Source organism: Aulonocara sp. 'chitande type north' Nkhata Bay, linkage group LG9 (genome assembly GCF_057382095.1).
Source record: "Aulonocara sp. 'chitande type north' Nkhata Bay isolate Kocher_YH1m ecotype deep benthic linkage group LG9, A_spYH_male_GT1.1, whole genome shotgun sequence".
Lineage (NCBI taxonomy): Eukaryota > Metazoa > Chordata > Actinopteri > Cichliformes > Cichlidae > Aulonocara > Aulonocara sp. 'chitande type north' Nkhata Bay.
Genome location: NC_141352.1, coordinates 20,832,134 through 20,855,142, shown reverse-complemented (window position 1 = coordinate 20,855,142; position 23,009 = coordinate 20,832,134). Strand labels below are relative to the sequence as shown.

General features: G+C 42.3%; 1 protein-coding gene across 3 annotated transcripts in view; it reads left to right on the top strand.

The window, feature by feature from the left end:
* ptprn2 (protein tyrosine phosphatase receptor type N2) overlaps positions 1–23,009 on the top strand; it is a 216,205-nt gene that overhangs the window by 31,578 nt on the left and 161,618 nt on the right. For 2 of the 3 annotated variants that reach the window (XM_086306435.1, XM_086306433.1), the window contains exons 4-10: positions 2,720–2,976; positions 5,586–6,039; positions 6,155–6,451; positions 6,713–6,753; positions 7,289–7,713; positions 11,994–12,080; positions 18,999–19,078. In XM_086306435.1, coding sequence (XP_086162561.1) covers positions 2,720–2,976; positions 5,586–6,039; positions 6,155–6,451; positions 6,713–6,753; positions 7,289–7,713; positions 11,994–12,080; positions 18,999–19,078 — 1,641 coding nt within the window. The remainder of the gene's footprint in view (positions 1–2,719; positions 2,977–5,585; positions 6,040–6,154; positions 6,452–6,712; positions 6,754–7,288; positions 7,714–11,993; positions 12,081–18,998; positions 19,079–23,009) is intronic. The other variant, XM_086306434.1, reaches the window with a different exon arrangement.

The window sequence follows — 23,009 nt, the reverse complement described above, 5'->3', positions numbered from 1 at the left end:
TAGAAGGTGAGTACAGTTCATACTAGGTCCAGATCAGTTTTTATGCTTTCGAGCGCCACAAGTTAAACATCAGAAAGAATTATGTCAGAATGCAAGACTGGTAACATAAAGTTGATGGAGCATATCAAACTGCAGTAACCTAAAGTTGATTGATTTCGTGACCCTCTGTAGAGCAGCACATAGTCTCATACAGACAAGTCAAATAAGATGATGCACTGTGACAGTTGCATTAGTTCTATTGACAAGAATCATCGGTCAGGGAGACTCAGTGACCATAAACTGACATCGTGTCCCTCCAGCGGTACGGAAACAACAGGTTACTTGTGGTCCTGCTTCGGATCCTGCGCAAACCTGCTTTCCTTGACAAACAAGCAACTAAAACTGCTGTTGTTGTTCACCATGTTCCACTCTGTCTGTTCCTTCACAGCCTAGCTAGATAGCAGCGGGGAGAAAAGATACACTTACAGGCTAATGTGCTGCATGAAAACTGGAGTTGTTATAAGGAAAACACGGGGGATCTACTCAATCATTCAGTGTGACTCTGGCTACTTTCTGCTGCAGGCTTTGACTCAGAGCAAATTATTTGCTCCAGTTTAACTACACGTCTTTGCACTCTTGTACTGTAGATGTTCTATGCACCATATAAACATATATTAGCATTTAACTGGGACGAGAATAGCTAAATCTAGGTGGGGCTGGAGCTTTTACGCTTTCATTAAATTTTATTTATTGAGGTGTGAGAGTACTGAGTTCTGAGTACTAACATGAACCCCACAGCAAATGCAGCAGTATGTTACAAATGGCACTCATACAGCATGTGCATTCATATAACAGAGCCTACATTGATTTAATGCACTTGTCAAATTCAGATTGACACATTTCACATTTCGACTAATTAAACAGAACTTGCTGCTAAGTAATTCAAGCTCTTTTCCATGAATGCCTTTAAATCAGTTAGTGCAAAGAAGTGAAGGAAAGGGAAAAATCTGCATTTCAAAAAAACACCACATGAAACAACAAGTCATGTAGACAGGATCCCATCTAATAGGCTTTGAATATTTAGGAGCCCCCCACACACTCCCTCTCCCTCTGTCACACAGAAAACAGACAGGAGGCCAACAGAAATATCTTGCTTGTTTGAAAGCTGTTGCACTAATGGCAAGGCGTTAATTAACTGAGGCATTTGCCTGAGACGGGATGCTATCCTTAACAGGCGAAAAGCGGCAGCACTTGATGATGGAACCTGCTCTTTCTCTGGACTTACAGATGAATTTGCATGACATTTAGCTCCTCAGTGCCAGGATAATCAGCGGAGAGGTTGATTGAGAGGAGCCCAACCGTAAAGGCCCCACCACTTTTCTCCCTGACTTTTTTTCTTTTATAAAATGGCTCATTTTGATTCTGTAATTTGTGCCGGCATACTTTTTTCCTCAAGTGGGGCCCATCGCACGCAGACAAAACATTGGTATGTATGGAAATGAACGCATTCCCCAGGAGACAGAGGGGATAGAGGTGTCACAGTCGATGAAGCCGGCCTCATCCTGTTGCGGCGCCATTGCGCATTTACCACTTGAACCTATTTAACCGGCTACAGTAAACTGCAGGTGCCATATGGATCCTTTAGGGCTGAAGCCAGGCCCGATCCTCCCATTGCCCGCTGATGATGGCATAAATGATGATCACCACTGTAATATATAGCAAGTATACACCACACTGCGTAAGCCACGGGTAGTTAACTGTCATTGTTGTACGGATGGATGGCTGAGCTGCGTTCCAGAACAGTGACAACATACGCTGCTTTGTGCTCCATTCACTGCTGCCAAGAATGACTAGAGGCATCTGTAGCTACTCTGCATTGCTCAGATCCTCATCTGGTGCTTATGAATATCTATGAGAATATCCAGCGTGTATGGGTGAGAAACCCGGCTAATGAAGACATTCTGCAGTGTTGAAACGCTCATTCCTTCACAGATTTCTACTTCACAGTCTGTTTCCTTATTAAACCCAAGAGCAGCATTGGATTCTTTAGGTAGAAACCTCTTTAGAGTCTGGTAAAAAAAAAGTTAGCTGTGTGGCAGCAATTAATTGATTCTCATTGTAAAACACTCTTACTCTGCAATCGCCATGTCGTCTGTGTGTTCTTGTTTTTAAAATATAATATGGTTGGTGTTTCGTCGCTCTCCGCCAGTGGAATCCTGTGTCTCTTGGCTCATTGGGAATGGGGCCATGTTTTGGGTATCTTTTTTGCTTGGGTAGCTCCATCTGGTCTTGGCACCACTGTGCTTTGCCCCTGCCCAGGAGTTCTGCATCCCAACTATGTGTTGGCAATTAGCAAGGATGTTGGCACGGCGTCAGGCCACTGTGTGACATTCTCCCCGTGCTTGTTGATGGGCTGTGCTGTGCGCGCATATGTGTGTGTGCGTGTCCGTACATGTATGTGCAGACATGTGTCCCTACATGTGTGCACGTGTAGTCATGTCTTCAGTTTAGCTTGTCATAATTTTGGACTTCCTCTGTTCTTTCATCCTTTATCCTTGCTGTTTTGTACCATAATGTTTACTCTGCAATGCTGAGAGAACTACAGTATAACACTTTCTCTGAAGTCTTGTACAGTTGAATAGTTCTCCGTGCTGAACAGCAGAACAGTGTAAGCAACAATATAATAAAACTATCATATTTTAATATTACTTCTTTTTTGTTTTTCTTTTTTTTTCTACAGGTTTGACATGGCAGGATGACATCACTCAGCAGGTCATCTCCAGAGAGCTCTCCAAATTGAAAAACATCCCCCTCCACCATCAAGCCACCCCTCCAAGCCTCCTGACCACCTACAGCAGCTCCAGAGACAGGAAACTGAGGCCTGGACAAGATGAGTTGACTAGAAACCTTCATAAGTACCTGACGGGACTGGGCTTCCTGCCTCGGGCTGAAATAGATGGACAACCTGGAGTCCAACATGAGGTGGCCAATATTCAAGTGAGAATCCAGCACTGAGTAAATGTGTAGGAGCCGCTGGGCATCTAAGTGAAATGAACAGTAACAAACACATAAAAATGACCCAAAAAAGCAGAAGGGCTGAAAAAAGGCTTGTGGTAGGATAATGTTAAAGTTAATTGTAACATTTTGCAGAACCTTACATGACAGGTTGATAACGTATGGTGGGAAAGGCATTTAAGAAGCAACTGGATCTAAATGATTGAAAAATGATGAAGAAGGAAGTAGTGTCAGGACTAAAGGTCAGGTTGTCTGCCATTTAATGTGTTTCAATCTAGTCCTTCAACTTTATGGCAGGGACATACTAAACTGAAATATGCTTTAATGGCTCATGTAAAAGTAGGTGCAACATTAAGGTTAGGATTTAGGAATCCATATCGTCCAAGTAAACATAAAGCGTCACATATTCTTGGCTAAATTATAGAAGGGCCTCTTCCCACTTCTTTTGACAAAGTGTCAGTATTCTCCTTCTGCTGGGGTCGCCCTCTTGTCTTTACTTTGCCTTTGTTTCTTGCTTTCTGTCTTCGCTTCCTCTCCCACTGAGCTGGGAGCCTTTTTATACAAAGATCTTCCATCACCTCTTTACATTATTCAGTCCTTATATTTCGGGTGGAACCCGGGCTTTGTGTGAAATGTGCTCCGCATCCTTCATAGCCGAGCTGCTTCCTGCTGCTGTGTCAGTGCAGCCATAATGCAAAGTTGAAGAGTTCAGGACCTTCCTTATTGATGAAATGAGCTCCTTTGTTGTGTGGTGTGATGGAAAAAGGCAAACATGGTTAGCATGAATGGCAGAGCAGCCCCCATCTTGCTGTGCTAATGCCATTATAACCTCTCAGTACAGCGGGGTTGGAAAGACTGACATTTTCTCTATATACATTTGAAGGACGGAAAATGGCAAGGGAGATAGCTAGTATTAGTGCAAAAGCAACATGGATAATGATGCTGTTCAGTGGAATGGATATACTGTATGCTGAATTGAAGTGTGGGCTCTTATGATTCACACGAGAGGAATTATTTTTCTTCCTCTCTTAGAGCACAATCACACATTTTGGTGCCAATATTAATAACAGCTACAATACCAAATGGTTAAAATGCCTCTAAACATCTTTGTATCATTTTAATGTAAATACATTATTCATCATGTGTCAAATATATACTCATATGACGAACTTTTAAATCAGATGACTCAGTTTTCTCTCTCTCTTTAGATAAGGCATTGCTGCTACCTCTCAGATAGAGGGGTTATATTTTTTAAAGTTTCTTGGGTGCTGTGGAAATGCATGAAATTACTCTTTGAGTGACACTATCTCATCTATGATTTCCATAATGCAATTTCCAAGAGCAGTTGTCTTTGATCTGGATTCCACATTCATATCCTGTTCCGTCTCGTCGAGCTAAGGTTGCTTCTCTTTTTATACTGAAGCCTGTCACAACAATGCTGACCCAGTACAACCCATTTCAATGTTGTCACAAAGAAAAAAATACTAGGTTATACTTATCATATGACTGATATGTCGCAACAAACTCTACAGCCATGCTAGCAGTTTCACAAGCTTGTATTTAAGCATGCTAACAGTGATAGCATAGTGACATGGCTTCAAATCATCATACTCCATACATTAAGGGCTAAAGCTAATAATACTTTTAGCAAGATGAAAAGATTTATAATTCTTTATGTCTAAGCACTATTTTAACTCCCAGTGTGTAGGTTAGCTAGTACGAAGATAATGCTAGTTAAGCTAACACATAACTAGCATTAAAAAGACACTTTTCTAATTACATACAGCCCTACAGAAATATTGCTTAAAGCTTGTTATTATCCATCTTTAACCTTAAAAAGCTACATGGTCTTAGCTTTAGCTTAACTTCGAGAAATATATAACCCTACAGCCGACATTTGGAAGTTATAGTTTGTCTGCTGCAGGCTATCCAGTTTTGTCTCCTTAAAGTTTTTCAGTTTGAAAAACTTTTTCAGCTTGTACAATAAATAATTCTGGATAATTTACCCTGTTAGCGCCTCTCAGCACAAGGATGCTTTTAGGTATTTGACACAGCTGACAAAGAGGCACCTTCACATAAGGCGTTAATTATTTTCCCTTCCACTTTGGGGTGGCTGTGGCTCAGGAGGTAGACTTTAAGTTTTTTGTTTTTTGAACAAAACTTTTTGCACAAAATGGATGAAGGAATGTTAAGGAATGACAGCTATTTTTACACACAGTCCCACAATTTTAGGCGCTAAAAATTCAGTTGAGAAGCAGTTTCACAGCGAGGAACAGAGGCAAAACTACAAAAATAGTGTCTTTGCCTAACCAATTATAGACCCAATAGTACATATCCATTCATTGTTGCTTGCATGTAGGGTTTGGGTGCAATGTTAATAGCACTCAAACCCTACTCCTAAGCCTAAGCCTACTCTTAGATGGACCAGGGTGGATCTGGTGGATGATATTACTTAGAGGTTAGTTTTCTTCACTCTGTCATAGTTACAACTTACTAACAGGCCGATCCATTATAGGCTAGCTTGGTGAAAATGTGTGACATATTGACAATTGTCTAAATGTGGTATACTGAGTATATTGTGTTGTGTGTAGAAAGAAGACATCAAATCCGATGACCGTTCAGAGCCCAGCCAGCCAAAGCCCAAGCAGGGCTGGAAGGAGACCACAATCTATAGTCTTCAGAAAGGAGCCGGCCAGCCTCCAATCACCAAAGTCGTTACACAGAGTGGAGAGGGCAGGCATCCCAAGCTCAGTAAAGCTTACTCCAACCAGAACCCAGGAAAGAGCACGCTGCTTTCCAGCCATATGGAACGGCTTCTTTCCGGGGCACCAGGCACTCAGCAGGGCAGTCCAGGTGGCGAGGCGATGTGGCCCAAAGGAAAGCTCCACTACCTCAGCTACGTGCGACCAGCTTTAAACGACCACACAGAGCCACAGACTCGGGTTGCTTTTGGCTCCAAAGCCCAAAAGCCTAATCTAGACCAACTGCTATTCAAGGCTGACTCGAACCGACTCACCGCAAAACAGCCTCTTAGGGCCATGGATGGTACGATCAATTATAGTTGCTTTTTTCTCCTCTACATTTTCAGGAAAATTTAGCATTTTGGTGCTTTTTTTAATGCATTTATAAATGCTCTAGCAACCCTTCTTTTCCTGTCCAGAGCGATTCATCCAGAATCTGGTAAACCAACTGGGGAGGCACAGCATCAACATGGATGCTTTGATGGGCAAAGATTTGGACCAGCTGGCTGAAGTCATCACAGGAGCTCTGCGGGAGGTGGATGTGGAGCGCCCTGCGCTTGAAGCTCAGCCAGGACCAGGAGCCACTGACTCCAGGGGGAACATGGAGGGTAACAGGGAGCCCCAGGCAGCAATGCATTTGAATCAGGACCAGGACCTGAAATCAGATAAAGAGCAGGATCTAAACCAGAAAAACACACTGAGAATGAAACAGCAAGGTCCGTATGTCTACTGGTGAAAGAGAGAATAAAAACTTGCAGCATTCATGGTAGTGATGAGCATATAAATGTAAGACAGAATAAGACATTGTAAGCTGAAGATGCTTTAGTAAGGCTTTGTTTATGTAATTTCTGTTCAAAGTGCTGCCAGAGGTATTTTTGAGTCTTTCATTTTGAGTCATAACTCTTTTTCCTTGCTAAATACAAAAGAGTACTTCAGTTTTCACACAATCTGCTCACATATATTGTGTTTGTTTCCAGGCCAGAAAATAGACGGCGCAGACAAAGAGCCCGTTGACAAGGTGAATGTAAAATTAATCTGCCCAACCAACAAATTGGTTTCTCAGGGAGTGAGACATGTCCAAACTTGCATTTTATTTTCTTTTGAACACTTTTAAAACGGGGATGATTTGAAAGTTGTGCAGACTACCATTTACTTTGGCATTATTAGAACTTGAAAGCAAATTTGCAGCTGCAGAAACGTAGAAAATTCCTTGATTGTTGTCTGACCCCAGCGTTTTCGCTGGATGGAACGTTTTGAAATCAGAATTATTTTGCACAATGTCACAAAACTCTTGTTTAACAATGGTAAATGAGTAAATCTACTAAGCAGCCTTTAAAATTGGTAAAATAAAAAGATGTTATTAGACCTTGGACTGGCAGTTACACTGAGAAACGCTGGTGAATGCAGAACAAATTCATATCTTTTCAGTTGCTGATAACAGACTTTCTCTTGATTAATTCTCTTTTGTAAGGAGACAAAAGTAATGTGTAGGTAGACCTAAAAGGAAAATGTCTCCACTATTCTAAAGAGAATTCATTCTTGATTCACAACAGCATACCGCCTTCTTCTCCAAGCTGCTGGACTACCTCAACATGGAGCCCTTTGGTAACGCTCCAGAGGTCAACAGTGGGCAACCAGCCCCGCTCCAGAAAATGGTAGGACTGGAGAACGTGCATAGCCGCACAACGCAAGACCAAGTTCCCGTCCCCCACCGCTGGGAGGAGAAGACCATGACAGCACCTGCGAAGGAAGGGTCCACTTTGCGGCTGACCGGTGGGGCAGAGGACCCTGACGTTCAGGTCGATTCTGACATTGACAAGTGGATGCAGAGGATTCAAGGCCCAGAAGGAAGGAAGCAGCTGGAGGAGCCACAGAAGAAGGACATGAAAGTCAAAACCCAGCTGGTCCACGTGGGAGTGAAGGAGTTTTCCAGCAGAGGGAAGGACAGACACTTTGGCTACATCATCACCGGCACAGAGTAAGTATGATTCAAACATATGATGTTTATACATATATAAGAAATTACTACCTCTCATATTTTCCTAAACTTGACAAAAGTTTTTTGGTGAAATGAAATCCAAACTAAACCCTAAGCCTTCTGAAGATCACAGTAATGCTGTTGACCAGAAAAACCTGTTTGTCTAAATTAGGATTTATGGATGAGGGGCTCCATGTTTTACTGAGCCAGATGCCCTGATAAGAGCCACCAGGTCACTGAACACCTTAGATGTGATTATTTAGACAGATAGTTGAGTTTATATTGTTAAAGCAAATGTAATTTCCTTAACAACATGACTGCAGCCTTATCTTATCAACTTCCTATTCATATTATTAGTTGCTCAATTACATATCACTAAATTAAGCTTGCTTGATACAGAGATGCTGCTTGGGAGCCAGATATCACCCTAATGACTAATAACTGAATCTGCTTTTGCAACAAAGTGCACATTTTTAATGTCTTGATGCATGCTCAATCATCCAGGTAAGGAAATCCCAAAAAGTTTCTCCCACTTTTTGGAACAATTTTAATATCTTTCTAAATTTTAGGTTGGAATAGTTGACATCTCTAAAACAAAGAGAACCAAACTAGTGCTGTTTTCTTGAATGGGATGTTAAGTGTAAGACAGGAGCTTTTTAAATCCTGCTGTGATGGACTGCAAATGCTGAGAAAATCTTTTCTGCGTAAGTCATTTAAGCATAAACTAAAGAGAAGTGGGCCAAAAACAAAGCCCAGTGGGATTCCTGTTTTAGATAAATGATCATCATTCACACACACTGATCATGGTTGTGAAACCCACACATGTGGAAAAGTCCATTTGATGCTTCTAAACATAAATAATGATATAAATAATAACAATTAAGATTGTATAGAAAATGAAGGATTCTTATCTAGAAAACTTGTAGGCTGGATGTGACTGATGAAATTTGAGTGCACGGATAACTTTTACTTTACAGTAATATGAAATTCAATAGTTTTTAGTACCACCTTTAGCAGTGCTCGCTTTCACCGTGGAGGAATTTTCGCCACTCTTCTTTACAGAGCTTTCTTAATAACCCAGCACAGCAATTCAATCAGGCTGAGGGTTGCAGTTTGGACCATTGTAACACCTTCATTCTTCTCTTTTTTAGCCATTCTGTTGTAGATTTGCTGCTGTGCTTGGGCTGAGGTTTAATTGTGGATCAGATGGCCTCACATTTGACTCAAGAATATTTTGTTATACAAAGTTCATGGTCAACTCACTCACTCAGAGGTGCCCAGCTGCTGTGGCTGCAAAACAAGCCCAAATCAATACCCTTCAGCCACCGGTTGACATCTGATATGCTGTGTTTGGTTTCGTCAAACATGGTGCTGTGTATTACAGTCAAACATTTCCACTGTGGGTCTGTCCAGAGGACATTGTTCCAGAAGATGCAACTTTTCAAACTTAAGCCATGCTGCCATGTTCTTTTTAGATGATTTCTCTTGGTATCCCTTCCAAACAGGCTATACTTGTTCAGTCTTTATTAATTGTTCAGTTTTAATTCTTTTCTTTCTAATGTTAGGGTAAGCACCAGTGCCTCATGCTACTCCACATTATTCGATTCCCCTTAACAGCTACCCTGAGGTACCCCTGAGCAAGGTACCGTCCCTACACACTGCTCCCCGGGCGCCCAATGGCTGCCCACTGCTTCACTGAGTGAATGGGTTAAATGCAGAGAGCAATTTCCCCACGGGGCTCAATAAAGTACAATAATGTACACACTTTCTATATATATAATCTGACTAGCCATAAAAAAACTAGAAGCCTTTATTAGAATTTAAATTAAATTCTAATGCATGATGTGTTTTGTATTTTGTGGTGTTTTTATACCAACCTGGAGACAAATGTCATGGGATGAGACACTGGATGTTGCAGTTTGCATCTCCACAAAAATAAATTGCAGTATAGGATTGAAAACATTGAGCTGTAGTATGTAAAGGGATGACATGATTGTCCCTGACAATGCAGTGCAATGCAGACCCATAAATTTCAGAAATACTTTGTATGTCAGTACAGCCATCATCAATAACATTTGTGTTTTACATCAGCAACAGCACGAGTCCCTGTCTTATTCCTCATTGGGCTCTTATAATTATAACTTTACAGCTGCCTCCATTTACTGGTGATACAGTGACGCACTTCTTTCAAGACAGACTTGTTTAACAGAGCTTGATACTCAGCAAATGTCTTCTTTGTTAGCTTACCTTAAACTGCATGCATCCTCTATCAAAACCACCCACATGTGAACTTCTCTATGCTACAGGATACTGTAGTTAGAAATCCTTTTTGTGTGTTGTACCTGATTAGAAAAGCAGGGCTGATAGATCCCTCAGTGTGTAGGTATTACTGTGTTGTATTACAGCTTTAATGATGATACTTTGTCAGCAAAGGCAGCCAAGTTCTCTCTCCTTCTCTCTTACCTCTCAAGCTCAGCAAAGATAAGTTCCTATCGACTCTGTCTTCGCCCCTGGCCCTTTCTCAAATCCCTTTATAGCGTTATCAAGTCCAGTGTCAGAGGGTTGTCCTTCACCTGTTCAACACACGTACTCTCATAAAGGTCCACTGGGTACAGTCTTTGTCACCTTATTGCCACACAAATAGGAGTAGCAGATTAAGACGTCAACACACAATTTAGTAGGTGAGTGTGTGCCAGGGGAAAGAAACAGGTCACCTTCTGAGTGAAATGTCTGCCCCTCCTCCTTCTTGTCTATCCTCAGCCCACCTAGTGCATGCCTATAGTTGGCCTGTACAGGTGTCTGTGCTTTTGCTGCAGACCTCATGATTGCACAGTTGTTATCCCCAGCTTCTTTGCACCCTGCAGTGACGCTACGCAAACCTGCTTATCTGACAGCTCCTGACATTGTGGCGGTGGTAGTGGGGGGTTTGGGGAATAGCAAGAGGATGGGATGGTGAATGTGGAGGGGGAAATGGAAAGGTATGGATAGAAGAGAAGGAGACAGAGAGAAACCCAAGGGGAAAAGTGCTAGCATCAACAACCAAGTCACTCCTGTTGCTAGAATTACCACAGAGGGATGCAGACGTGTCTGGAATTGCTTGGTTGAATCTTTAACTTTCAAAACCCCTCGAAAAGTGTAGGGAAAAAAAAAAGAAAGAACCTCCCACTCTCTCAAAGGTGGAGTGAATCAGCCGCTCATGCACGGCACACTGTTCTGCTGAAGAAAAGCTTCTGTAATGTGGTGTCAAATGCAGGCTAAACAAAATATGTCAGCATAATTCTGACTAGAGTATGTCCAAAGGAAAAAAAATTTTTTTTTTTAAACTTCAAGATGATGCCGAGTATCTTAAAAAAAACACAAAAAAACACATAAGTGATATTGCACTCAATATCCAGTGCAGCATGAAATTGTTTCCCAGTTTATTTCACATTTCTCCGCAATGAGGTGGTAACAAAATTTGAACGATGTCTCATTATGATCCATGACTTTTTTTTTTTGGTCCTGCATGTCACCTTGCAGTTACTCGGCAGTCTCGGTGATTCCAGGTTAAGCTGTCAACAATAAAGTGGCTTTCTGAGTGGGTCTGTGTGGATGCCCTCCTCATTTCTTCATACGACGCGCTGGCCAGCAGATTGCCTTTGTTTGGTCTATTTCCTTGCCGATTTACTCTCCCAGTGAGAGAGCAGCCGTGGACTGAGCTGAGATGAGGCATGGCTTTATCAGACCACCATTACACTTCACCTCCATTCCATTTGCACCTTATTATTCTCATCTCACCGTGAGGGCGCGTGCGTGCCCGGCTGTTTGTGTTCTCTGTGTTATCGTGTTTTACTTTTGAGTGTGCGTGCGCGTCGGTGAGAGAACGCCAATGTAGGCGAAGAAGAAGAAGAAAGATGAGAGAAGGAAAGGGAGAGAAAGGAGCGTCCATATGATACAGCCATTACACCTCATGCAGGTTCCATTTGCACCTTATTGTTTGTCTCATTGCTGGAAAAAAGCAGGTGATTTACCAAGCCTGAAGAGGCAGCTGATCCCTTTTCCCTCGGCACGGTGCTTTGTGTGTTTGTTTGTGTTTGTATGTGTCTGCAAATGCGTGCAGCACATCCATTCAGACGACCGTAGCATTCGCTTGTGTGCAATGACCCAATTGTGGGTATGAATTGTGACAGTATCTCCCTAAAAAAAATTACATTTTAATGGCTAAACGGTTGTATGTTGTATGGGTGTGAACCTAAAAATTTGACGCCTCTCCGTGTATGTGTGTGTGTGTTTACCCCCAGCTCCCTCACCACTGACCAGGGCACGGACCTGATGGAGCATCTGACCCAGAGATTGAGCCTCCATGTTGCAGACCTCACCCAGCTCTCGTATGTACAGACACAAAAAACATCCCACATTGTTGCAAATAATGATTTACCGTGCCGTTTACAAACCATACATCGAACAGAGGATAATTGGCCTCATTTGAAATGTTTTGTTTTGTGCCTTTGAGGATGAGGAAGCAGAATGAAGGTTGTCCAGTTGCTCTGAGCATTGTGAAAATGCTCTGCTACACTGCCACAAACTGTAGGCGTTTGTTGTTTTTTTGACCTTTCGGAGTGTTTGACTTCTCGCGGGGAGCGAAATCAGGCCTAATTACCTCCAGACACATACTGATGTCTCCATTGTATTCAAAACACTGCCTAGCCGCTATTGTCACTGTGCGCCTTGTCAAAAAAAGAGAGCAGTCAAGCCATCAAACGATTTTTCGTTAGAAGCAAAGAGAGGAAGCGAACGAAAGGGAAGCAAGCAGTGAATAGAGAGCTGGAAAACGAGAAAGTAGTCAGCAGGAGGCGGTTAATATATTAATGAGCAGGCGAACTGTCCTTGAACCCAGGCTGTTTTGTGCTTGTACCATGGTTCTGCTGTACACTTGGTGTCAGACCATGTAGGAGGCAGAGGAGACATGTTCACCGAAGATCTGACAAGCCTTTCAAGTCACTCCTGCAGGAGGAGTAAAATCTGGGTGGTTCAGTAACACTCGCAGCATATGAACACCAAAGCCGGTGCAGTGCAGCGTGAGGCTGCACTGAAACTGTAGATACAGAGTATTCGGGCTCAGATAATAGTTCCTGAGAGGGTGAAACTATCAGAGCGTTCTGTATCTACTGTTAAGCATCGAAAATGCGCACAGGGGCCTTAAAATAAATGTAGCCAAGGAGGCGTTCTGATCTCGATCTTTAAATCCAACCTTTGGGTTTAGGAGGACGAGGAGGACGTAGCATAGTGCCGGCGCTGATTTCGTTCATTTTGTTATTATACCTGTCATTTCATATCACTCAGAATCAACTCCTGACACTCAAACCCAATTAGAGGGTATTATTGCTGTGGGCTATTATTCGTTTAGAAAGGGGTGAAAGACCTGAGTGAAAGTTGACTACAGGATAGTACAGCACAGGTACCTGCATTTAAAGTGCTACTTAAGGTGCAATTATTATGCTTTTCTTTATTTCCTGTCATATCTATACCATTACAATAGGAAGTAATCACATTACATGTAGCCACATGCTTTCAGGCTGGTCTAAACACCCAATTTTACACAGTTCTACCTTCATCTTGTCACAGAGATGATTAATAATGCTTAATATGGTTATCTCTGGCAGTGAGCGCAGACGTACCTGCTGGTCAGATCTTTGGTTTGTGAGGGGCAGCCAATAAGAAGAAGTGAGAGGAGCCAAAACAGTTTGTTTCAAACACTCACTAAGCTGACTGCACCAATTAAGGCTCAGTATAAAAATGAATACACATGATTATAAACTGTGATTCATGCACAGCTACTCTAGTAGAGTCCAGGAATAGAAATATGGAGTTGAATATGAGCACCACAAAATGTAGTATGAATTAGGATTACACTGAGTTTAATCTGTTTACAGAATTTAAAGAAGTATACAATATTTACAATATATAATGTTTACAAAAGTTCAACTTACAAAGGGAATAAAAACCTTCTTTGATTAATTTGAAGACAAACTATCAGATTGGTTGCTGTGGTTTGATTTAAACGTAACGTAACAACAGGCATAGACATGAGTTCATAAAACTCAAGTTTTCACTATATTTGAACAAGCAGTGAATTTTTTCTTACGTCACAATAGTGAAGTGGGGGTGGGGGGTTCATACAAAGATGTACAAATGACGATGTGTCCTCTTCTTTGGAGTCATAATGATAACACAGAGAAATAATACACGTGTTTTTAGAATCAGTGGGAATAAACCACACATACCTTTGTCCCCAGTGTCCTTTGAAAATCAATATCCCCACGAATGTTGCCACAGATGCTTGAAAAACCATCATCATTGTTTTTTACACTATAAAACTTACCCAGCAGTATTTCTCTGCATGTACGTGAGTTCATTGCAACTAATAACTAATTCATAATATTCATAAAAGAGAATTAAATGTTATATGGTTCAGCATTTCTGTGAGTGTACAGTGTCAATGGTGCCTGCTCATTATAGTCATTTAGCCAGTGTGAAAACCACACAGTTGCTTGAAATAAAGCTTTCCGAAACACATCACGTCATTCTGATATGGAAGAAAGAATACAGCAAATTTCCTCTTTGTCTGACTTGTTTATCTGCGTCCTTTTTTTTCCTTTTTACAAAGTAATGAAAGCGCATTCATGTAGAAATAGCCGAGGCGAAGGACATGATGCAAGCTTATTGTGCCTTGTGCTGTGCGGCCTCGACAGGTGAGTGTTTGAAAGCCTCTGTCTGAATATGAGTCGGCTGGAGTACAAGAGCTGGGTCGGAGCACGCCGCCCTGCTTCGGGGGGTCTCTCTTTCACACTCGTTCTGATGAGCTCTGATGGTAAGAGAGGAGGAGGAGAGATACTCAAATACGACAACAGGCAGGCAGAAAAGACTTTCAGACAGAGAGTATGAGAAGAGGAGGCCTGGGCGCCGTTAAGATTTTGAGATGCCGAACACAATTATGTTTGAGCTTGTTCCTACGATAATCAGCATAAAATATTCCCCTTTTGAAAGAGACTTGAAATAGCTGGATGATGATGGGCAGGGGATGAAATGTTCCTTTTTCAGATGACGTAAGGGTTTTACTCTCTAGAAACACTAGGGGGAGTGGGACACACACTCACTGGTCCATCCTCACACACAGTCTGTGCAAGAACACACACACACAAACACATCCTGCCAATATCCCGCCAAGCGCTCTGCACGTACATACTCCTCGTGTCCCACCAGCAGAGCTAATATGAAGTCCAAGCTCACACATCCGATAACACAGGAGGCAGTGCGAAGTCCTCTAGATAACTTATCTATCTTAACTTCATCTCCCAACTGTGGCAGTCTCCCCCCGCCTCCCAGTATATTTAAATAGGGTTTGTGCGGTTTGAAAAAAAAAGGGAAAAAGAAATCACGTCAGTTCAATTTGAGATGCATTGAGATCTCAGGCAGAACAGCCTCGGCCAAGGAGGACGAAGGCAGGGGTAAAGATTGTGGAAACATTGACATTTACGAGAGCAAACAGAGGCCAGGTGAAGGCGTTAGAGAAGGACATATTTCCTTCAGACCTCTGTGTGTGTGTGTGTGTGTGTGTGTGTGTGTGTGTGTGTGTGTGTGTGTGTGTGTGTGTGTGTGTGTGTGTGTGTGCCTGATCACAAATGCATCAGTGCACGGCTGGGTCCGTCTGTCTGGCGGTATTTGCCCGTGTTATTGCTCCTGGCCGAGTGAGCGTTGCTGCCTCTGTACCAGGCTGACTGATGGTGAGTGGGTCTGGGTCACAGCACTCTGGCAGTCTGATGAATCTCGCTCTCTGTTGTACAGTCTGGCAGGAAGTACACTAGAAATGTACGTGCACTTTCCTGGACATAACAATTCCGACATGATGATGTACTGAAATGCCAAAAATGGGACCCCCACACGCTCTCTTTTCAGTGTTACTTATTGTCGTCTGTCAGTAAATTATGGACAAAACATCTATACATGTGCTGTTATATAAGTCATATACACTAAACACATTTTATCTCCTTAATTTTAGCTCTTTCAGACTCATTGGACTTCTTTAAAGCTGTCTCCACTCTCTTCACTTACTTAGAGAGTAAGATAAGCATTGCCAACTGGTTAGCTTAACTCCGCTTAGCATAAAAACTGGGGAGAAGAAAAGTACAGCCACATACAGCTCATACAGTCTGAATGCAACTAAATAAGTCTATGGTTTTATCACTTTTACTATACACTCAGCAATCACTTTATTAAGAACTTAATACCTCCATTAAGTTCAACATTCAACTGTTCTTTAGCACAGATAGCTAAACAGCCAATCTCATGGCAGCAACTCAACGGATGTAAACATGTATACGTGGCCAAGACAACATACGGAAGTCTGAACTAAGCATCAGAATGGGGAAGACGGGTGATTTAGGTGAGTTGAATGTGTCATGGTCTGAGTATTTCAGAAACTGCTGAGATTTCCCAACAGAACCATCTCTAGAGGTTTCGGAGAATAGTCCTAAAATGAGGCACACCAACCACTACGTTGTTGATGTCAGAGCTCAGAGAGGAATGGCTTTTAGCTGATAGGAGGCAACACCAACGCAAATTAAAACTCATTACAATCAAGGTATGCAGAAGAGCATCCCTGGTGTCCCTCTTGTTAGCTAAAAACAGGAAACTGAGGGCACAGTCAACAGAGGATCACCAATATTGGACAACAGGAGACTGGAGAAACGTTGCCTAATCTGATGAGTCTTAATTTTTGCCATGACATTCGGATAGGGTATGATCACAATATGGGATAAACAACATGAAAGCGTGCTTCCATCCTGCCTTGTACCAAACATTCAAGTTTCTGGTGGTGGTGTAATGGTGTAGGGGATATTTTCTTGGCACACTTTCAGCACCTTATTACTAACTGAGCATTGTTTAAACACCACAGCCTACCTGAGAATTGTTGTCCATCCCATTATCACCACAGCGTACAGGTCTTCTGTTGGCTGCTTCCATCAGTGCCGTGTCACAAAGTTCAAACATCTCAAACTGGTTTCTTGAACATGCCCTCCACAGTAAGCAGATCTCAGTGCAGCAGCTTTGGCATGTGGTGGAAAAGGAGATTCACATCATGGACAAATCTGCACTGCATGGACAAACTTCTAACACAGAAATAATCTGTAACAGGTTCCTCTGTGTACCAGTGTTAAATTACTTCATTATTCCAGAAGTCTTGTTTCCTTTAAACAAGTGACAAAATGTACTCATAAAGAAAGAAGAAATAGAACAATTTTATGTGACGGTAATAATATCTTAAAGAAGACAGAATAAAGCCTAGCACTACGCTAGAAGCAAAGAAAATTGGTCTTTATTGTACAAATTGTTCAAATAAGCAGATTTGTATTAGAGACAGGTGCAAATTTTCGCACCTCGGTGGTTAAATTTTCACTTGCTTAAAAAAAAGAGCCATTTGTGACTGAATGAAATAATAAAAGTACTTGATAATAAGCTGATTGCTCATTCTGGCCTTTTCATGTTTTTACTAAATTTGGGAAGTGATGATCGTTTGTTTGTTCATTGTCGGCGTCTCAGTCGTCACTGCTTTAATATTAATGTTGAGTCTTGAGGAAAATGACCTCATTGCTACATTGGTTACCTTTTCCCACTTTTGCTTTGCTGGTCCGTGTTTAAAAGCGAGCCACACTCACTGCTGTGCAGTCGATGTGTGTTTGCTCTCTTAGTTGTTAAAAATGGTCTCCTTGCTTCTAGAAAAAATGAGTAGGATTTTTTTCTTTACACATTGCTTCACAGGTTTTCTTTTCCCTTGACCATTGCTGGGCGGTCTCGCGGAGTCTGCTAGGGTTGTTAGATTTTATTTTATGGCTAACCTCGGGGACCTTCAACATTTATTCTCCTCCAGGGTGAGAAGTCTGTTGCTGACTCCTGACCACACAGAGGAAAATGGGTGCAGAGAGTACAGGCAGGTTACCGCAGGTGAAGGGAAAACAAGGCGCACCGCTCATGACTGTACTTTGCTCTTTGGCCAATTTCAGGCTTGAAAGGAAAACAGAAATCATGATCACTCCACATATTTTCTGGGGGAGGTTTTGTTTGTTTTTTGGGTAATTTACAGTTTCTCTTCTTAATATTTCTGATCTGTTGGTGAAACATATGCCTGAGGGCTTCTGAGTCAATATTTAGCATCTTTATGATCCTTTGCTGTGCTGCTTATAGGAGTCATTTCCCCCAAAATGTTCTGCTTTCCCAAACACTTAATCACATCTCTGTTTAACATACATATTTTTAAACATATTCCTACATACAACATTGCTTTTAACACTTGGTAATTTTGGCTGTTCCTTTATTACTCATGTGGATGGATTCACATGTTTTGATCAGACCAGAGAATGCGTTCCTGTAATCGGAATACTTTTTTCAAGTAACAAGTAAAGTAAGGGATTACTGTTGCAAAAAGTAATTAGATTACTGTTCCTTTCCCGTAAGCACGCTGCGTTACTGCAATACTGCGTTACTAAACCGTGATTTTGTTTGTGAGAGTGTCCCATGACAATGACGTACAACCGCGCTCCATATTATCCATTGTAGATCTCAACAGACGTGTGTAGATCAACAACGGATAATATGGAGCGTGGCGTGGGGGAAAGTATGACCATACAGCATTTAATGCGTGGAAGTACTTACATTACTTTAAGTTTCAAAAGTGACATAAACATTAGCGTCCACTGTACACTCTGCGTGGGACGAAAACTTCTTTCTACAGCGAAAAATTTAATCTGATTACTTTATGAAAATGTGTGTGACTTCACCGTCCACTAGGGGGCTTCATATTGTGACTCTCACTTGAACAGGTGGCCCCATAGAAGAGTGGTTTACATGTCACAGGGTGGAAGTAATTTCAACGTTTTATTCTGTGCATTTTATAGTTTGGTTTTACAGTTGCATGTTTCTATATTTTTTGAGAAGTTGTTACTTTCTATTCCTACTTCCTTATTAAGGTAACTATCAAAATATCATTTAGAAGTGTAAAAATCTAACCTGCCAGCAGCTGTACAGGCGTTTCATATGACATTTCTTATTTGTGTAATATTACAGTAATCAGTAGTTGTTAGAGATTTTGTAAACATCGAGCTCGAATGGCTGATTCTACTTGCTTCCAGTCTTTATGCTAAGCTCACCCGTAGTTCGATCTTCACAGATCATGGACCTGAGCTGTTGAGCGTCTTCACATTTTTCCAAAAACCTGCTCATTCTGTTTCTCCTTTGCTGTTTATCTGCAGCGTCCTTGGCCCTGCCTTGACGTTCAGAGTCGGTCCGAACCCCAAGAACGTCACCACTGCAGATCTAGTTCAAGTTGCAGGTAAGAGCAGCGGTCCGTATTTCCTCACATGTCGCCCTCACGCAATCGTCCCATTGACAACCTTCACTGCGATTCATCTAATTTTTACCAGCCGGACCACTCTGTGACAGTCTGGGCTCCAGTAAATGAGAGCACAGATTAGTTTCTCCCGATACAGTAGATAGGCTGGTGTTCATCTTGTTCGGACAAACCCCCGTCCCTAAGAAGATTATCAACACCGGGCGATGACAGATGACCATCAGTTACAGAGATGATGAGCTCAGCGTGCACACCTGCTATTTCTGCAAACACACACACACACACACACACATATATAGTACACAGCACAGTTTATTTGGTGGCAGGTTGAAACAGGTTTGCAACGGCCAATCAGATGGAGTGTACACTTGTGTGTGAGTGTGCCTGCATGTATGCACTTGTTTGATGTAGACTGATGGAGAGCTGTCACCCACAGAAAGGAGGTTGTCAGTATGCGCTGCCTCCACTCTCCTGTTCGATGTCTGCACTCCGATTAGCCCGGCGTTGGTGTTAGTGCGTGCAGCAAGTGCGCCTATGTGTTGGATGTGTGTCGATGTCCTTGCTTTGGTCGGAAATGACTTTGAGAAGCACAGCAATACTCCCAACAGTCAATATCATCCAATATCACCCCACTGGAATCAACATGGTGGTGTTGTTATTGGCAGAAATGTGTTGCTGCTCCAGTTTTTCTGCGCGGCGACATTTTTTTGGCACCAACTCGTTTCCCATTAGGGAAGCGCTGGATGATGGCTGATGATACAGACTTACCGCAAGAAAGCCTGAGCTGGGGGCTGAGCTTCGGTTCAGCGGGTTTAAGGGTGCGTTTTCGCACGCGCGTGTGTTTGCCGGATTACGGTGTGTGTCTATCTTTATCCCGCGCCGTCATCCCACTTTTGCAGTGTTTGTTTAACAAAACAATCAACTGAACAAATATCGCGGGCGTTGTATGCACGAGGTATTATTTTTAAACTGTATCGTTTTGGGTTTTTTTTATTCTGTGTTAACGTTTTGTTTTTCTTCTTCATCTCCTCCCTCCCCTCCTCGCTTGTGTGACTGACTTTGATGAGGTAGCGTGTGGCGAGAGCTAATGACAGGCGTGAGCAGGGCTGAAATGTCAGACCAAATGTTAAGTCAACATGATCATGAGCCTGACCCATGTTGATGAATTATGAATACAGCCCACCTGAATAGCAATTTGTAAAAGTGAACAGACGGAGCTTATCAAGCTACTTCCCCTTGGATGCATTGTTCTTTTATCCCAGTAGACCGAAGAGTTTCAGCTCGGAAATGTATAAAAAGTATAGAAATAGCACTTAGAGATAGCTGACTGGTTGGATCCTCTCTCCGTGTGTCCCCCCGGTGACCTTAGATTAAATCCTACCAGAGCTTTATTCCCTGCGCCCCCTCCTACCTTGTTGCCCACCCTCTGTTTCCACCACAGTGTGAAGTGGAGTGGACTTCCCACTCGCCTCCCGATATTAAAAGCAATCTGAAGTGCATGCACAAACTGTCGCTTTGTAGCTGTTTCCCAGCTCCAAATGAGCATGCGTGACACCGAATTCAATGCAGTGCAGCAAAGGCGTGGTGATTTCAAAGCGGTTACCAGGTTGTGGAGCAACAGCATGGTTAAAGTGCAGTCTAAAAATCAAACTGACACCCACATGCAGTGGCCACCTGGGTAATCCTGGCTGACCTTTGCCTTATGTGTGACTGTGCATAAATGACGTGGCCTCCTAATGAACTCATCGAAACCCCTGCTGTACTCTGTGCCCAACCTGCCGCTGAGAGCCTCCACATCCAGCCTGATGGCAGTCGTGAAACTACAAAACCCAAGAACGATGGTGAGAATGTAACAAAATCATCTTTCTTTGAAGCAGATCAATAACCATTAAACAGGTCTAATTAGTCATTTGCCACCAACATGAGAGAAAACAGAGATGCCCGTAAAGACAAGTCAATTTTCCTCAATAAATTTGCTGCAAGCGATGATTGCAGGAGACTCTTTCAAATGCACCAGTAACAGGAAGATTTTCACTTTAAAATGATAGAAAAAGAAGCAAATCTTTACAACTGAGGAGCGAATAAACATAAATGTTCAGGATCGCTCTCGGTAAATGACTTCAGTGGCAATCAGAATCGTTTTTATTCAATTTTACTGTTGACTAAATGGCGGCTTTCATGCACTGCTTTTGATATTTTGCATGAAGAGAAGCTGTTGCCATCTAATTTTCCCGTCGACTAACATCTGACGGTTTTAGCACTACTTGTGTTGTAGACTGGTTTTGAGGGCTTCCACTAACAATTACTATATTTCCATTATTGATTATTCGGTATAGAGTTTGGTCCCAAAAGGAAGAAGTTAAAATGTGACTCACATGCTCCGAGAGTGGAGAGCAATAAAGAAATTAGAGTAATGAAACAAACTGAAAAAGATGCAAATACTCATATTTCAGGCGCTTGAATAAGCGTTGAGAGTGTTTGCTTTGAAAATGACTTGCGATTAATCTTCCTGTGGACTAAAATATTGTTTTAATGCTGTTCAGAAAAATGTTTGCTTACTGTCGGAGCTGCAACAAGTTATCATTTTCACTGTCAATAAATCTTTTCCTTATTATTTTAGATTAACAAGTAAATTGTTCACTGTCCTGTGTGGCTAAATAAAAATGGTAAAACGACTCCAATTTAGCAAGTTCTCAGTCAGGTTTGTTATACGTTAAACCGAGTACCTTTACTGTACTCGGCAGTGTCTGAAAGAGGTTAATATGGCTCTGCTACATTCTGCTGTCCATCTATCTGCCCATCAGTTCTATTTGATGTGTTCAATGCTCCATTGAAAAGAATAGACAAAGAGACTCGGTTGAAAGGCATGGACAGTATAGAGGAGATTTGATAACTCATTGAAAAGCATCTTTTAGGCAGCAGGTTCTTAGCGGCTGTGTGGTGAAAGGCCTGCTGGGAGGTCTGACTGTATTAGTGGAGGTAGAGGCTCTTGTGTTCTGCTCAACTGGAAAACCGCAGGACAAAGGCCCGCACTGCCTAATCCCTGCTCGGCTGCAAAACAAAAGAGAAAGCTGCTGCTTTATCAAAACTACAAGGCATTCTGTGTGTCCGTGTTAGCATGTGCGTGTGGACGTGTGCGTGTTGGTGTGTGTGATTTTGTTCTTTTTTTCTCTCTCTCTCTCTTTTTTTTGCAGCTGTGTTCATACTGTGCCAAGAAAATGATTTATTCAATATTTGATGAAGTGGCAGCCAAGCTGTTAAAACCAGTGTTGAGATGTGTTGTTTAGAACTCCACTTTCTTTCTCTTTTTTGCCTTCTTGTTTCCTCTCAGTGATTTCTAAACATGTAAATCACCTTCAGTCAGTGGCAAATAGATCTGTCAGAACTGCTTCTGCTCACCGAAAAGCGACGTTTTGTAGCTGGTGATGGATTTGATCCACTTACATGTTTGCGCTCTTCACGGTGAGGAGGTGGATTTATGTGTAGGAAGGGTGTTTTATAAAGCTTCTATAATTATGACTTATTTTATATATATTTTTAAATTGATAAAGATGAGATACGATGCATTTTTGCAACACAGTTATCATACCTACACGTTAAAGTATTTTATTGATTAGCTGGGAGGAAAACTAATGCTGGATGACACGGCAACTGTCTGCCTGCGGGGATCGAGGATGTCCAGGCCAAACACCGGGGTGTGTGACTGTGTGTTGAGAGGGGCTGTAGGTGGTGGGTGGGGAGCAGGGTGAGGACACTCCTATTGTCTTGGCTGTCACGGTTGGGCGACCCCGGAGCCCCTCGGAGGCCTCAAAGGCCCCAGAGGCCAGGCCGAAGCAATGAGTCCACAGGCCCCCAGGCCGTGAGAACCCCAGCCTTGGTCAATGAGCACTGAGAGTCTGGGGACCCCGGGAGC